The sequence below is a fragment of the Canis lupus genome, chromosome X (genome assembly GCF_011100685.1).
Source record: "Canis lupus familiaris isolate Mischka breed German Shepherd chromosome X, alternate assembly UU_Cfam_GSD_1.0, whole genome shotgun sequence".
NCBI lineage: Eukaryota > Metazoa > Chordata > Mammalia > Carnivora > Canidae > Canis > Canis lupus.
In genome coordinates this window covers 12383030-12400951 of record NC_049260.1, presented here as the reverse complement: position 1 = coordinate 12400951, position 17922 = coordinate 12383030, and the positions used below count along the sequence as shown (strand labels likewise).

Here is a 17922-nt window from a genome sequence, read left to right as displayed (position 1 = left end):
AATTGCCTCATACACCAGGGGGCAAAATAAAATGGCCAAAAAACAAGAGAAGAAAATCTATAATAGAAACCAGCTTATAGAGGTTCCACATGTTAGATTATCAGAGAGGGATTTTAAAATATATTGGGACTAATTCAAGAAATTGTATGACAAGATGGAACCAGATGGAAAGACTAGATACAGCTGAAGAGAGGATTAGTGAGCTGAAAATGGCCTGAGTGTAGTTCAGTGAGAAAAAAGGATGGAAAACACAACAAAAGGAGCAGGGAATTTATGGGTCTTGGTGAAATGAGATTGTGTTTAAAATGGTTCCTAGTAACAGAGGCGTGACCCAAGGATGAAATTTTCTTCCTCAATAAAAGCAAAAACAAGCAAACGAGGAAGAAAACTCAAAAAGCTTAAGTTAATCTGTAGTATTCTGTTGATATGTGGACAGTATAAGAAAGGAGAGGAAAAAAAGACTTGGACAGAAGCAATATTTGAAGTTGCAATGGTTGAGAACTTGACAAGACCGGTTAAAATTTACAACCACAGATTTAAGAAAAGCTATGAATCTCAAGCAGGAAAAATACAAAGAAAACCACAGCCAAGTGCATAATAGTAATGCTGCTGAAAACCAAAGATAAAGAAAAAAATCTTAAAATCAGTCAAAGAGAGACAACTCAATAATTTTAGAGAGGCAACAACAAAACTGACATCTGTCATCATAGTGTAAGTCAGAGTACAATAAATGGCAACTTCAAAGTGTGAAAGATCAGAACTGCTGGCTTAGAATTCTATGCGCAGTGAAAATATCCTCCCCGAATTCCATCAAATTAAAGCATTTTCATACACCCAAAACCAGAAAATGTATCCCCACTAGATTTACACTAAATGAAATAGTGAAGGGCATTCTTTGGGCAGAAGCAAAATGAAGTCAGAGTTGCAGGAAGAAATAGAGAACAACATAAAAGGTAAATACAGGAATAAATTTAAATCTAAAGGTAAATATGTGAGTGAATGTAAAGTATGTAAAAACAAGAAACATAACGAATTGTGAGTTTTAAAATACAGAGAATTAAAATGTAAAATAACAGTAGCCCCCCCTCCCCGAAAAGGCAGGAAAGAGTTAAAATAAAGTAATTAAAATAAAATAAAAGTGTCCTTGCATTGCAATCCTTGAATTGTCTGGGAGATGGGAAAGTACTAATTTATAGCAAATTCTAATAAGTCAAGGATACATGTTGTAAACTCTAGGGTAGCCCTTAAAAGAATACTCAGAAGAGCTCATATAATTAAACTCATGGGGAGGTTTAGAATAATTAAAACATTTCACTAATTAAAAGAAGGCAAGAAGAGGGGCACCTGGGTGGCTCAGTGGTTGAGTGTCTGCATTCGGCTCATATCATGATCCTGGGGTACTGGGATTGCATCCCGCATTGGGTTCCCCAGGGGGAGTCTGCTTCTCCCTCTGCCTATGTCTCTGCCTCTCTCTGTGTGTCTCTCATGAATAAATAAACGAATAAAATCTTTAAAAAAAAAAAAAAAAGGAAGGCAAGAAGGATGGGAGAAAGGATAAGGAGACAGGTGAAACCAATAATGACCAAATAATAATGTGATAGATTTAAATCCAAATATATCAGCAAAGTCAAGTTTATCAGAGTATCTGTGTTTATAGAACAGAAACCTGTAGCCAGATTATAAAGAGCAAAGACATTTGTATAAAATGACTCATGTTATGCATACTCACAAAACACCAACATTGATAAGGAAAGCTTAAAACTCATAATGCAAAGACATCCATGGCGCAGGTTAGTGGACGTCATCAATTTAATGAGTACTTAAGTTCACTCAAGGCATAAAGCTTCAAAAATTGTGAAATTGTATAGCTCATATAGGAAAAAAAATTGATAGTGGCTTTCTCAAATAACCTTAAACATTTTACAATAACCCTAAACATATATGATATAACCAGTAATGCATTATGGAGCTGAAAGAAATTTTTAAAAATCTTTTAAAAAATATTTTATTTATTAATTTATGAGACACACAGAGAGAGAGAGAGAGAGAGAGAGAGCAAGGCAGAGACACAGGCAGAGGGAGAAGCAGGGTCCATGCAGGGAGCCCAATGTGGGACTTGATCCCAGGACTCCAGGATCACGTCCTGGGCCGAAGGCAGGCGCTACCCTGCTGAGCCACCCAGGGATCCTGAAATTTTTCTAACCTTTCCTTAATAATAAGCCAATTTTAATCAGCCATGCCACAAATCTGACAAGGCTTTCTCATTTCACTATAGAAAAGAATATCACCAAACCATAGTCATTTTAAGAGGACACAAATGAGGATGAAGCCAAAATATTTAAGAAAACAAGTGTGATGGACATGTGTCAGGCAGTTAATTAATAGTTACTATGTTATTTTTCTGGACTTTGTGATGTTTATAGAATTTATCAACTTATTTAAGTTGTGATTTCTAAATTTAATATATTTCTTAATCTTTCAAAACATTCATGTCTCTACCTAACTTTGCATTCATAATTTTACTTGTTTTTTCATTAAAAAGCATTCTCCAAATAGTTCCCATAAAACCTGGATAAGGTCTTGTCATCTACAGTTGGGATGACTACTGCAATCATTCTGTTAACCATCAAAGGAGATGAACATGATTCACAAACCATAATCCAGCCTTCCAGGCTCTCTTAGTAGGATCTACCAGAATTTACTCATTTTTTTACTCCCTCTTTCATGTTTCCATCCATTCATGTATTCAACAAACACTTATCAAGCCTCTCCTACAGGTTAGGGATGGTTTTAGTCTCAGAGAATATGCTAATGAATGAGATAGCCTCCCATTTTGGGAGGGTTATATTTTTAGTGGTTGAAGACAGATAATAAACAAGCAAATAGATGAACAAAATAATTCTCAAGAAAATAATACTGGGTGATATTTACCAAAGAGGAATGAAGACATACCTTCATACAAAACCCTATGTGAATGTTTATGACAACTTTATTCAAATCACCCAAACCCCAAAACAACCCTAATGCCCACTGACTAAAGAAGGGATAAACAAACTGATCTATCCACACAGTGGAATACTACTCAGCAAAAAAAAAAAAAAAAAAAAAAAAGGAATGGGCTCCTGATAGATACAACAACATGAGTTGAGAGAAGCCAGACTTAAACAACTATATACTGCATAGTGTCATTCATATGATATTTTGGAAAAGATCAGTGGTTTCTAGGAGTTGAGGGTGGAGGAAGGGGACAGACTACACAAGGACATGATAGTATCTGGGGGTAATAGAAATGTTCTACATCTAGACTATAGTGGTGGTTACATACTGCATAAGTTTGACACAGTTCAGAGAAATGTACACCCAGAAGTTTACTATATGTAAGTTATACCTCAATCAACCTGAAAAAAGAAACTGGATGATGGAATAGTGTGGGTCATTCCTTTAGACTGAATAGCCAATAAAGACCTCCTATAGAAAGTGATATTTATTTTTAGGGCAGGGGCAGAGGGAGAGAGAGAATCTTAAGCAGCCTCCACACCCAGCCAAGAGCCCAACATGGGGCTCAATCTCACGACCCTGAGATCATGACCTGAACCTAAATCAAGAGTCAGACGCTTAACCGACTGAGCCACCCAGGCGCCCCGATAGAAAGTGATACTTAATGTGTAAAATGAACTGCAGCTTCTTAAGAGGCTCCTCGGCAAATCAGATCATTTCAAGTAGCAGCGAATATCAGATACTAATCAACAGAATTTCAAAATGACTGTAAGAAACAAAATCCCTTGTTCCATTACTGGGAGGTAGAAAGAGGAATGGAGAAATTTTTTTTCTTTTATTCTGCAAAACATGTGTTTTAATTGAGAGAATTCATGCAAACTGTACACACCAGGAGGATTTACAAGTGCAAAACTGCTAATTTAGTCTATTTTCAAAGGATATTATTGGCAAGCACAGTTCAAAAAACCTCACCAAGAAGCCCTTTCAGGCTATGCAGTATATTTCATGATCAAGTTTGTGCTTTTTTTTTTTTTTCTTGCCTCCGTGCATATTGTCAGAAATTATAATTAATCACACAAAAGTCTAACACTTTAAAAGATAGTATGTGAGAGACAAGGTCAAAATGCTTTTCTGACCTTCTTTCCACAGCACTTTGGTTGAAAGAGCCTTGCTGGGAAACCCCACTTCCATTGCCCCCTGGGCACTCCAGAGTCTGCCAACAGCCGTGGCAGATCCATCACCATGGGGAAACACGAGTTGAGTTTCCTTCTAGAGAGGCAGTATGCTTCAGAAAAATCATACTATAGAGAAGTTATGAATTGGTGGCTCATGTAAACTCCTCCAACAGAGGGACTTTCTGGAAAAGATGATTTATAAGAAATTAAATTGTCTTCTCTCATGTGAAGGGCCAGTCTCCTTGGAATCAATGAAGCTGGGCCTCTAGAACATTAGAGGAGCCTTGGGAATCACTGGGGTGATCCCCTTAGAAGGGCACCACCTTGGAGTTACTCAGGTTATCCTACCTCAGAACAGCAGGGTTTAGGATCAGTAGCTTCCACTTTCCAGGAAGGGAAATGGAATCAGACTCTGTATCTTGATGGTTTTTGAAGAAATGTTTCCAGTTCCCCTGGAGGAACTAGGACTTAGAATGAGGAAAGCAGGATTATGGTCTGACTGTACTCTGAATTGACCAGGCCAAATTCCATCGTTTGTCTCTGTCAAAGAAGGGTTTGAACTTTAAGATGACTTCTACTTGTCACTGCTCAAACATCAACCAAGCTGTGGTTACTATCCTCTCACTAGGTGAGCCTGGTGTCGTAGAAGGCACAGACCCCATGGAGCTTCCCATATGATTAAGGAAGTAGAAAGTATATTGTACAAAGGACCCAGTAATATGATGCGGGACAGATTTGGTATTTCATAGACAATACAGGCAAAAACATCTTGAGAAAGGGAAAAATCAGCAAAAGCAAAAGATCAGGGAATGCTTCATAGAGGAGAAGGGACCTGGACTGTGCCTTGAAGGATTCATAGGATTTGGATAGATGGAGGGAATAGAACCCAGCTATTAAGGAGAGGGAAATGAAGTCAGAGAGGGGAGAAGTCAGAAGGCACATGTGGAAGCAATGAGAAGAGTTTAGCTAGAGGGGCGCCTGGGTGGCTCATTCGGTTAAGCATCTGACCCTTGATTTCTGCTCAGGTCATGATCTCAGGGTTGTGGGATCGAGCCCTGAGTTGTTGGGCTCTGCACTGGGTGTGGAGCCTGCTTAAGATTCTCTCTCCCTCTCCCTCTGCCCCTTCCTGTCCCCCACTCCAATTGCATACTTGTGCTCTCTCTCTCTCTCTCTCTCAAAAGATAAAAAAGAGTTTAGCTAAACAGTGTTTGTTCTGGCAAGCCTTGGGATAGGAAGATAGAATGATAGAATGGCAGATGGAAGAGGGCCTGGCAAAAGAGAATGGAAGGATCAGAGAGGAGTTCATAATGCAGACCTGGAAAGTGAACCACACATGTATTTTTCAGGTCTCAAAACCTCCATCAGTAGGGCGCCCAAATTCCTCTAACCTGTGGCTGGTGATTGTACTGGGCTGCCTGGTTTCTTCCCTCTTCATTTTCGGGTATCTTCTATGAGAAGATATTTGACAGACAGGAACATCCCAGAGCTAGGAGGCATTTGATATTTGCCTATGTGAGGAATTTCTGATACCCTCAATGAGATCAATTAACGTGGATCTTGGAAAATAGATTTGGACCCCAAGACAGAGAGCAAACTCTCTTCTGTCTAATAGAACTCTCTGCAATGATGGAAATGTTCTGTACATTCACTGTCCAGTAGAGTCATGTGCCTACTGAGCCTTTGACATGTGGCCGGTGTGACTAGGGAGCTGAATTTTTACTTTTATTTGGTTAGTGCTAAGATGGTGGACCATGCAGCTTGAGATGTCAGGAAAGGCCAAAACTACATTATCTTATAAATTCCTTGCAATGAATTCAAACAGTCTATACTTCAAGAAGTTTGCATAAATGCAACTCTTTCCTGTTTTTTTACACATTCCAAATCACAAGGAAGGGGAAAACGTACGAATAGTCTTTTCCATGGAGTCAATGAAGGATCACAATTACAGTGGAACTCCTGTATATGTCTGCCTTTAGGATTCATGATGCCAGCTCCATTCTAGCAGAAATAGCACTGAATAATGATACTGAAGCAGGCACAATATAACCTGGGCATTATATGCTGTCAACATTACGTCTAGCTTTAAACTTCACATTTACTGGAAAAAAAAAAAAAAAAACAAAACTCTCCTTAACCCTTCTTCTGTGAAGGTCCCAATTCCCTTTTTTTTTTTTTTTTTTTTTAGATTTTATTTATTTATTCATGAGAGACACACAGAGAGAGAGAGGCAGAGACACAGGCAGAGGGAGAAGCAGGCTCCATGCAGGGAGCCCGACGTGGGACTCGATCCGGGGACTCCAGGACCACGCCCTGAGCCGAAGGCAGGCGCTAAACTGCTGAGCCACCCAGAGATCCCCCCAATTCCAGTCTTAAACTCCATTTACATAATACGGAGGCACCTGGTACAAAAATGGGCATCTAGTAGGAAAGACCAGTACATAAAAAGTAGAACACTGTCTGTCCATCTGCCTATCCACTCACCTATCTATCATTTCATCTATCCATCCATCCACCCATCTATTCATCCCCTGAATCTATTTACAGATTCAGAAAGAAAGGTTTTTCTCTTATTTACTCAAACAGTGAGAGCTTAACAGAAAGGAAGAGATAAGAAGCTGGTGACTGTATGAAACATTTTAGAGTATGCTTTCGGATGAATTCTGAAAAAGGAGCAGAAAAAGAATGAGAAGAAAAGTATGCAGGCTCTCTCTCTCTCTCTCTCTCTCAATAAATAAATAAATCTTTAAAAAAAGATTAAAAAAAGAAAAGTATGCATTAATTAACCATAATTTTAATTAATATTTATTGATCACCCATTTGGTCCAAGGAACCACATGAAGCACTGTGGGAGATATGAGAATATATAAGAAATCTCTGCCCTCAACATGCTTAATAATCTACTTGAAAAGTTAATACAATGAATATACCAGAGGCCAAAAATAGACAAATGAGTGAAATACTTCAAAAGAGCAAGATGAGAGAAGTCAAAGATAATTCATGTCTCAGATAATAAGCTGTATGTTTAGGGGAGGATTAGGAACTTGGGGCTAGAATGGTCCAACTTAGGGCTTTAAGGAGGAAGCTTGAACCATATTCAGAATGATAGGCAAGATGACAGACTAAAAAAAAATTTTTTTTAGAAATAATCTAGCTCAACTCTATTACTTTATAGATGATTCAACTAAGGCCAGAGAGTTAAGTGATTTCATCCAACTCCCTTAAATGGGCAGTAATGGCAGCAAAAGCCTAAAATGGAGGACCATCAATGCCCATTCCACCCATACATCACATGGGGAGTAGAGTCTTCTATGCTGGAAAGGAAAAAGCGTTCTGGAGAGTGGGCAGGACAGCATAAGCAAGGAAGCAGAGCCAGGAACCTGTCAGAATGACCACCACGGACGAGGACATCAGTGCGTGCATAAGAGGAAGAAGGCATGAAAGGAGAGGGCTCCAGGGACCAAGTGTGAAGGTGCTTGAATGCAAGTCTGCAATTGGTCAGCTGTGTGCAACCCAAAATTCTGGTTTCTGGGACTGCCTTGAAGTTTCTCTATGACACAGTGCAGCAGTATACACTTTTCCAGAAAACCATTACTCCTTTCATATTAACAAAGACTCAAGTTCGCCCTGGGGAAAGAAGGACTGCGGAAGGGAGATGGGGATGAGTCCTGGCATCGCTGGTGAACCACAGAGGGCAGGGATGGATGATTATCACTATGCCATTCCCACCTCAGAAACGCTGATTCAGGAGATTTTGGATAGGGGCTAAGAAGCTGTAGAGTTTTTGAGCTCCCCATTGGTTTGTGATGATCATCCAGTCTGAAGGGTCTTCTGGTTCATCCTTTTACCAACCTGTCAAATACAGACTAGCACTTTAGAAAACTCTTTGATTATCTTTACTAAATATATGCCCCCTGTGATCCAGGGATTCCATTCCCAGGCTTAAACGCAAGAGAAATAAACATGTATGCTCCCCTAAAAGGCATGAATAAGAATATCCAGAGTAGGTTATTAGAAACCCTAAACTGGAAACAACCCAATGTCCATCAGTATTAGAATGGATACATAAACTGGGGTATGTTCATACACTGAAATACTGCACAAGAATTAAAAAGAACAGGGCAGCCCGGGTGGCTTAGCGGTTTAGCGCCACCTTCAGCCTGGGGTGTGATCCTGGAGACCCTGGATCCAGTCCCACGTCGTCGGGCTTCCTGTATGGAGCCTGCTTCTCCCTCGGCCTGTGTCTCTGCCTCCCTCTCTCTGTGTGTCTCTCATGAACAAATAAATAAAATCTTAAAAAAAAAAAGAATTAAAAAGAACAAACCTTTCCTATGTGCACCAACACAGATGACTCTCACAGACATGATAAGCATAAGAAATGTGATTCCCTTAATATGAGATTAAAGAACTGGCAAAAATAATCTATGTTAATTGAACTCAGAACAGTGATTGCCTCTCTGTGAGAGTGGATATTAACTGGAACGAGGCCTAAAAGAAACTCCTGGGGTGCTGGAACTATTCTCTATCTCCATCTGGGTGGTGGTTATGTTGTTATGAAGACATAAGTAAAAATATATTGAGCTCCACACTTGTTCACTTTCCTGTACCTAGATCATACCTTATTGAGAAAAAAATATAGATAGAATGTGTGGGTATTTGCCCTACCATGAGGGTTATTATAACTCATGAGGTTATTATAAGACAACAATAGCTTTTTAAAATGAGATAAATAGGGGTGCCTGGGTGGCTCAGTCAGTTAAGCGGCTGCCTTTGGCCCAGGTCATGATCCCAGGGTCCTGAGCCCCGCGTCGGGGACTCCCCACTCAGTGGGAGTCTGCTTCTCCTTCTCCTTCTGCTGCTCCTGCTGCTTGTGCTCTCTTGCTCTCCCTCAAATTAAAAAAAAAAAAAAAAATCTTTTTACAAATGAGATAAAGAGGGCAGCCGGGGTGGCTCAGCAGTTTAGCGCCACCTTCAGCCCAGGGCGTGATCCTGGAGACCCGGGATCGAGTCCCACGTTGGGCTCCTCGTGTGGGGTCTGCTTCTCCCTCTGCCTGTGTCTCTGCCTCTCTCTCTCTCTGTGTCTCTATGAATAAATACATAAAATCTTTTTAAAACAAATGAGATAAAGAGATAAGTACAGTTTTCTATTATTTAATTAGCTCAATACTTATTCTTGTCAAAATTGGTTAGATGCACTACCTATGATTCAGGAGATCCATCAGCCCCTTGAAGCCTTAGCAAAGCGTGAAAAGTTAGTTACATGGGAGCTAATAGTAGGGAAGGACACACAGTAACTATAAACTTGCTGAGAACACACCAGAGCTGCCAAAGGCTGTAACCCGGCTTTTGAAAGAGTCTTTCTGCTGATGGGGAATTTGGTCTACTCTGCAACTCTGGAAGGAGTCCCCTGCAGCTGCATCTTTATATTCCACACCCTCGCTCTCCTCTCTGCCCCCCCACCCCCACCCCAAGAAGAAGGTCAACACCCTCTATACCACTGCACCCCCAACCCGGAATCCAAACTCTTATCTTCCCATCAGGAAAACTAGCCTCCTTCCTGAGATGCCTTTGGTCATTAGTAATGAGCCACGGACTTTGTGCCAGCCCCACAGTTGCCTGTCCTGGGTCAACACGGGAAACCGCCCGTGGCCACTAGTACCTGGTGGGCTAATGTCCAGGTTAGAGCAAGCTGGAGGTGAGAGAAACCCTGGCCGGCCGGTACGATGTGCAAACCTTGTCTCCAGGCTATTATTTTTCCATCTTTGAAAATGAACAGTGTACTTCAGGCAGCTAAGTATAAACACATGTCTACAAATACTGATAACACTATCTTTATTTGTCTATTACTTGACAAAGCCAGATCACCTGGGGACTGTTTGTTCCTCTATAAAATGAAAATCCACCACCATATGTATTAAAATGTGGGACATTTTCTTCAGAGTATAAACTTTCAAGAGCTGCTTCTATGCCCCTCCTGGTACACTGTCAAATCCTTATGTATCTTCAACAGCATAACATACAGTGCATTTTAAGATAAAAACTTATAGGGGATCCCAGGGTGGCTCAGCCATTTAGCGCCTGCCTTCGGCCCAGGGCATGATCCTAGAGTCCCAGGATCGAGTCCCGCGTCGGGCTCCCTGCATGGGGCCTGCTTCTCCCTCTGCCTGTGTCTCTGCCTCTCTCTCTCTGTCTGTCTCTCATGAATAAATAAATAAAATCTTAAAAAAAAAAAAAACTTATAGTCTCTGGTTCATTGTTCCAGTTTTTCTTAATTTGACCATATCCTCCACGATGCTTCTGGAATCTATCCACTGCTACATCAAATTTCTAGAGCTCAGAAGTATATGATATAGCAGCATTGTGTGTGTGTGAACAACCTGCAGATATTTTCTGACTGGCTCCTTCAAGCAAGTGTTTTCTTACATAATAGATGCTTGGTAAATGTTCAAAGAAGGAATATGAATCTTTAAGACAGAATAAATGAATTTTTAAGCAACATGTTCACACAGGAAATGCAGTTCACAAATATGAGAATTTCCCAGAATAAAACGCCGGACTCCCTCCCCCCACCAAAAACCCCCAAAGGCACTGTATATGGAAGTACATCAATAAAGATATTAAAATTCAAAATCAAACTTGAATGGAACTTTCTCGAGGAAAGAAAAAAAAAATCCAAGCAATGCTTGATTTCACTGAAGAGACACTTAGAAAAACCAGCTCTCTGGTTACACAGAGCCAAATACAAAATCAGCTGTGAGAAAAGTTAAATGGCCTGAGAAAAATAAACTTCAAGGAGATGTTGCTTATTTTCTCGTCTTGTTTATTTCTGAAAGAATATTTTGAGGAAGAAATTCAGTGGGACTTTTCTGTTGTCTGAAGACTTGGAATTGGTTCTAAGAAACATTTGCCTGGGGTGTAAACTCTATTAGGTGTGATATTTTTTTTCTCACCAGTCAATTAATTTTGCAGGGAGGGAGAAGTTAGGAAAAAGCAATGCTAAATCGATCTGTCTCCAGAAAATACACGTCAATCTTATGCTCAGAGATTTTTTTTTTTTTCTCATTTGTCCCCTTTCATCCCATCACCCACTCTGTTTTCTTACTTAAACCAATACGTCAAACTCAAGAAGTAATTCCCAGAAGAAAAACGTGCCTGGAAGGGAATCTGTGTTTGAGTAAAACTTCTGGTGCAAACAGCTCCATCTGCCCCAAGCTGGTGGCTCATTTACCAAGGGGTCTACTACCACCCTAGAGAGAATGGGACTTTCCTCCAGAACTTACCTGTCCGCCGAGAGAGCCGTGAGGGTGAAGACAGACACCCCCACGGAGGTGAGCTGTATAAAGGGGATCAGTTTGCAGCCGATCCTGCCAAATAGCCATCTGTCGGCCAGGTACCTGCTGGCGTCCACGGGGGCGCATGTTACCAGGAGGAGCAGATCTCCCAAGGCCAGACTGGAGATGAACAGGTTCGGCACGTTTCTCATGGCCTTCACTGTACAGAAGATCTTGATCAGGGTGATGTTGCCGACGAGGCCTATCAGAATGATGACCCCGTAGATGGCAGGGATGACATAGAAGATCCCTGGGTGGAACCAGTCGTCGTTCATGGGGAGATCTGCACTGTGATTGGAGACGTTGCAGTGCAAAAAGTGGTCCACTTCCAAGTTCAAAAGCAAACAGTCATTCAGAGCCATCCTCTAGGTTCTTTCCCACCTAAAAAGTGCTCTTAGATGCTGTTGCTTAACTTTGATTTTGTAGTTGGGTGAAAATGAGGATAAAAATCTATGCTGGGCTCTTGATCTTCTTTAACAAAAATACTCTGAGTACGTATAATACTATGGCATTCAGAGAGGTCTGGCGCTATTTTGATGCTGGTGCTGCTCTGGTCTTCACCTGACCAATGTGATACATAGCTAAATTCACTAAGTTAACAACAAAACAACAAAAAAGTCAGCCAGAAAGGGCTTAGAATTAAACCCACTCTGTAGCAACTCTTTCTACCCCCATTCTAGTCTGAGTCTCCCTGGCTGCAGTTTACTAAGAACTTTTAGCCGGCTATTTTCACACGGCATTTCCTATCTTTCCTGATAGTTAGAACCTGAAGGTTTAAAGTGGGTAGAAAAAAAACTGCACTGAGAAAGCCTCAAATCCTATAGGCAGGATGCTATGCGCGTCACCGACTTAACCAGCAAACGGCAGCTCTGCGGAGCTGAGGCTCTGCAGAGGAAGCAGGGCGACTTACAGAGAATGCCAGCCCCCTGCTGGACACTTCAATCACTGCCCAGGAGGCTGCTCTCCCCAGATGAGAATCGACCCCGCAGACTCACAGGTGCCCTGGGCCTCTCACTTCCCATGCGGCACCTGTGGCAGGTATTTAATAGGCATTACCAGCCCTCGGCCAAGGCACCGCTAATCTTGCTGATACTGTGCCCACGAATCCAGATAAAACTCACAGCCCAATTTCTCATCTTTTCCAATACGTTAAAGTTGCTATCAAATGAGGTCTGGATCTGAATTAAATGCACACGGATGCACGCGGGATGTCCATGTGTGAGCTGTCCCACCTGCCTTCCCAATGCCTCTTTGAACGCAGCTACTGAGGAAAAACAGGCGGGGGATTTGTGCCTTAAACCTTCAGTGACTGACATCTGGGAAAAGCCCAAGCAGAACACGCACACGCGCTCTTCCCCATAGACTTGCCGGGCCATCATTATTCCCTTTGCCAGGGAGAAATAAAATCGAGAGCCAGCTGCATTCTCAAATCTCAAAGATCAGTAGTCTTTTTCAGAAAAATGGGATTGTTCTCATTGGCTCTAAAAATTACACAAACTGGCATTGTGATGCAGTTATTTGCAGTTTTTTATGGAATGCTCGCCATGTTTTAGAGCGACTTTCCTCTTAAGCCCTAAGTGGGCAATGAACTGAAAGGACTTAGAGTTAGAATACCAAGGAATTGGGGAGTGGAAAGAAAGAACTTAGAGTTGATTGGGTGCCGGAAAAGGCTTTCTGGAGGAGGTACTACAAGTTTTGAGTTTGGACCCTTAGCCAACAACTTAAAAATATAGGACACGGGTTTATCTTCAAGACTTATGTGGAGCCTGCTCTTCCAGCGGCATCACCAGAAGTCAGTTACTGACAGGTACAGCCATTGAAGCTTTGGTTTTTCAGGATCCATAAGGAGTAAAGTAGCTTGCACTTGTCACCAGGCCAGAACCCACCAAAAAAGACTCCAAGTGCATTATGATAATTCCCATTGGCAGGTGACAACACTGAGATGGCCGCCACGCCCTGCCCTTCCACAAATCCAGAGGGCTTGTGCTCCCCTCAGCCAGTAAGAGAGAGTCTGATGCTGCACACCTGGAGTGGGAAGAGCTGCTCTGTCACTGGGTAAGGAGTCAATAACCATGAGCCTAGTGGTGTTGATCAGTTGCTAGCAGTAATACCTTAATAATGCAGTACATGGCTTCTGTGCTTCCGTCTTGACTCCTTCACGTACTGCCTTGGCAAATTGGGTAGGCAAATTACTTGGTGTCTTAAACTTCAAGCTCCTAATCTGTAAAATGGGCATAATTTGTGAAGTTAACTGAAATTGTCCCTGTTAAGCCTTCACAGCACTGGGCACATAGTGAATGCTCAATTAATATTAGCTGCTCTTACGATAGCTGTTACTACTGTTGTGGTTGAGAGAGATTAGTGTTTTTACTTTGGTTTTACTAGCGGTTTTACTTTGAAAAAGTCCAATGAAGTCAGAAGAGGGATTGACCTTGGATCAACTGGCAAAAGGTCCTACTCATACAGGTAAATCAGCAACTCCTCCACTTACTTGAAATACATTGATCACGTCGGCCAGTTTTCAGCACTGTGCAAGAGCCTGAGAAAAAGAATACGAAGATACATGTTATTACAAGATCCGTCACAATCCCAGCTACTCTAGCTCATAGTCAGAGGACCTGGTTTCAAAGAATAATGCAAGAAGCGTTTTCATGTAAATTCTGCAAACACTTCTGTTTGTTTTATACCAGATTAATAATTTTGCTTTTTGAAATTGCTATGGTGGCTTTCTTCTCTGACCATTTACCTTTCTTCCTCTCAACGATGATGATTGCTTCTAGCATTGTTTTTGGTCACCAGTATTGGAGGGATTGCCTCATATGAATGATGCCAAAACTCAGAGGAATTCACCACTTGTGGACTAGGAGAGTTAGTGAGGCATCAAACCACCCAGGGTTGTCCTGAAGATTTCTAAACTGCCTGGCTATAATATCATATTAAACCCACCATCTTTGGCCCTTTTGATCTTCTGAAAAATCCCTTGAGTATTGTTTGAATAGAAATAAACTCTGGCTTCTTAAAAAAAAAAAAAGTGGCACCAGTTTAGACCCCACTCCCTCCCTAGAATGAAGCAACTACCTTTTCTCCAGAGGTGGCATTTGATCTTAAAGGTTGAGTGAGTGTGTGGCAGGACCTTTGAACAAAGAAAATAGTATGTGCCTAGAATAGAGGCATAAAAGAAAGAGCACAGCAGTGAGCAGGGTACAGCTTTAGGTCCAGAAAGGTCCTGGATCTGAAGAGAGAGGTCGGGGAATGAGCTAGAGGCAGGTTTGGGGGACATCACAATGGATCGTGTACTCTTGTTAGGTTTGGTCCAGGGAACACATTTTTGGTTAACAAAGAAGACTTGTGGATGTTGTTTCCCTTTCTTTCTTTAGACACCCCCCTGGGTGCTGAGTCATTTCTTAATTCCTGGGTGCTGAGCCTCATTTCTTAATTCCAACTGAGCCATAAGTGTTTTTCTAACCATGTAAATTAAGCTGATGCTGATAGATCCTGATTTTTCATGGCTGGCGTTAGCCTTATGTGTTCCACGCCACTGTAGACTGTTCTAATCATATTTTAGGAGTACGGATATATTGAGGTTCAACACCTAATATTTTCTTGGAGGAAGGATGTTTTAAAAAGCTAATTAGAAAATTTTGATGTCATTTCAGCTAATAAGCTATAATGACCCTTTCCATCCCTACCGTTATGAGTCACCTTCCGGGAGATCATTAAACATATTCAGACGTTTGTTTAGCATTTCATTTAATGGTGAACAGGAGATGTTTTTGACTTATGAAAATGACATAGAACAAATATAATACAAAGCCCCTATCCTCAAAGACTTGTTTCCAGATAGGATTGAAGTGTGACTCAGCATCCTTTCTTATGTGTCAGGGCAGGGTGTCATTTCTATTTTGGTCAAGAGAGTCACATTTTCCATTCTTCCAGAAAAGTTGGTTTCCCATGAGACTTGAATATGGGGGTGGGGGCAATGACTTGGTAGAACTTGGGAGATGGTTGGACTTGACAAAAGTAAAGAGAGTGGAGACAAAGTCTCTTCCTACCACCTGTGTGCATGGCACTTTGTCTTCCAGTAGCTGGTATTCTTGGTGGAGTGACGATGAACATACACAGATATGATAAAGTAATTATAGAGTGGGTAGGGTTTGTAGGTGGAGCCAGAGTAAAGAGTAGGGAATGCTTTGGGTCTTTTTAAGAGACAGTCTGCTTGGAACAAAGGCTTGGAGGGGAGTAATAAATGAGAAATAAAGGAGACTGGATCTCTTGGGGGAGACTATATTTAAGGTTTCAGTTTGGATTTTAGCCTGTAACACACTGGTCCTTAAAAAAAAATAATCAAAACTGCCTGGGGTGTTTTTTAAAAATACAGATTCTGAGGTCCTACCCCAGACCTATTGAGTCAGAATCTCCAGGGATGAAACCCAAGAATCAGTGTTATTCATGATGTCCCCAGGGGATTTGAGCAATCTCCTATGCTGGGGACCAATGATGGTGGCAACCAATGATGCTGGCGGTGTGAGATTCAGAAAGCCTGGCAATGTGACAGCACTAGTGTTTTTCCCTTTGTGGAGGGAGAAGGTGAGCAAGGAAGCAAATTTAGGAAACTGTTGCTAGGAGCCCTTGCTACCAAGTGTGGTCCTTGAGCTAGCAGCATGTGTATCAACCAAGAGTTCCTTGGAAATACAGAATCTCAGGCCCCACCCCAGACCTCCTGAATCATAATCTGCATTTTGACAAAATCCCCAGAGATTCATGTGCACATTATAATAGTCTGAAAAGTGACAATCTAGGTGTTAGGGAGATATGGAAGAAAGGGTTAAGAAACCAGGGCAGGAAGTGGGAGCAGATGGGAAATGAATCTCAAGTTCAGAATGGAACCAGTAATTGGACCAATCTGAAGCTGAATGAAGAACCACGAATTGAGGCTTTTTGCCATCCCTGATAATGGCTGGGAAGTGTCCCAGACTGAGAGACAGATAAGCACTTTTTGCCACAATACAGGGGCAAGAAGCTCGTTACAAACATAGGGAATATAGGCAATTAAGAAGCCCAAGATGGTGAATTTTTCTTTTTAGGCTCGTGACTCAGAGAATAAAGAGCAAGGGCAAGGAAGAAGCCACTGTGGAGAAAAATGCTGAATCTGGTTTTAGGTATACTGAGCTCACTATTTGACAAAGAGAAAATAAGGAGGTCAACAGAAATGAGAGCTGAAATCTGAAGTCAAAGAGGTAAATAATTAAGAACACTACCTGAGAACTAGCACACTGAATGCCACATCATAGAAATGTATAGAAAAAGACTTGCCAGGAATCAAGTAGTCAGGCTTCAAGGACAAGGCGATGTGGTGAAAGTCAATGGGTACTGAACGCAACTTCAATGTTACATGGTGGCAGCACCATGGAGAAGCTGCTGAAGGCTGCAGCAGCCCTTGCTTGAGAAGAATCAGAGATGTCACATTTTAGTGCTGCAGCAAGAACAAAAGAGACAGATGACTATATCCAGATCCTGAAAGGTTGGGAGCATTTCAAATTCCCTTCTCTTTTCTTAACATTCTGTGACTTTCATGGGACTTGGAAACTTAGAGGAGAGATCAGGGAAGTCTTCTGAAAAAAATTCAGGTTTCACTTTGAGCTACACAAAGCTGTGGAAGGAAACGTGGCTGCTCAGAGAAAGCCTAACATAGAAGATCAAACTCTCAGTCAGAGCCAAGGCCAAGAGAACACTGGGCATGGTGGTTTGAAAATATACCCACCAGGTCTTGGTACTCTTCCCCTTAAGAGGTGAAGATTAATTTCCTTCCCCCTGAGTGTGAGCTGCACTTAGTGACTGGCTTCTAACAAATAGGACGAGGCAGCTGTGACAGTGTACAGCTTCCAAAATTAGATGACAAAGGATGTTGCAGTTTCCTTTTTGCACTCTTTCTGAATCACTTGCTCTGAAGGAGGTCAGACACCATACATGAGGACAGTCAAGTGGCCCTTGGATGGTGAGGAACTGAGGCCTCCTGTATATGGCTATGTGAGTCTTGGAAGTGGATCCTCCAGCCCCAGTCGAGCCTTCAGATGACTGCAGCCCTGACCAACATCTTGACTGCAACCTCAAGAGACACTCAAGAGTCAGAGCCACCCAGTCAAGCTACACCCAAATTCTTGATCCATGGAGATCGTGAGTTAATGAATGTTTTTCATTTTAATCCACAGTTTTATAGTAATTTGTTATGCAGCAATAGGTAACATCAGGTACTGGTAAGTAGAATGGATGGAGAAGGTGAGAAAAGAAAACCACCAAAAAGATACACTAAGACAGCAAAGAAATATCAGAAAAGGCAGGTGTTAGAAACCTGAATTGAACCTTGAGTGGTCAGGCAGGGTATGAGGGGGAGAAAAAGGATGGTCAAATCTAGAAAAGTTATG

General features: G+C 41.7%; 1 protein-coding gene across 2 annotated transcripts in view; it reads right to left on the bottom strand.

Annotated features, from left to right (window-relative positions):
- The window catches only part of GRPR (gastrin releasing peptide receptor), a 37273-nt gene extending 24276 nt beyond the window's left edge, over positions 1-12997 (bottom strand). For both annotated transcript variants that reach the window (XM_038586893.1, XM_038586894.1), the window contains exon 1: positions 11450-12997. In XM_038586893.1, the coding sequence (XP_038442821.1) occupies positions 11450-11862 (413 nt within the window). In that variant the 5' untranslated portion in view covers positions 11863-12997. The remainder of the gene's footprint in view (positions 1-11449) is intronic.
- Positions 12998-17922: the final 4925 nt, after the last annotated feature.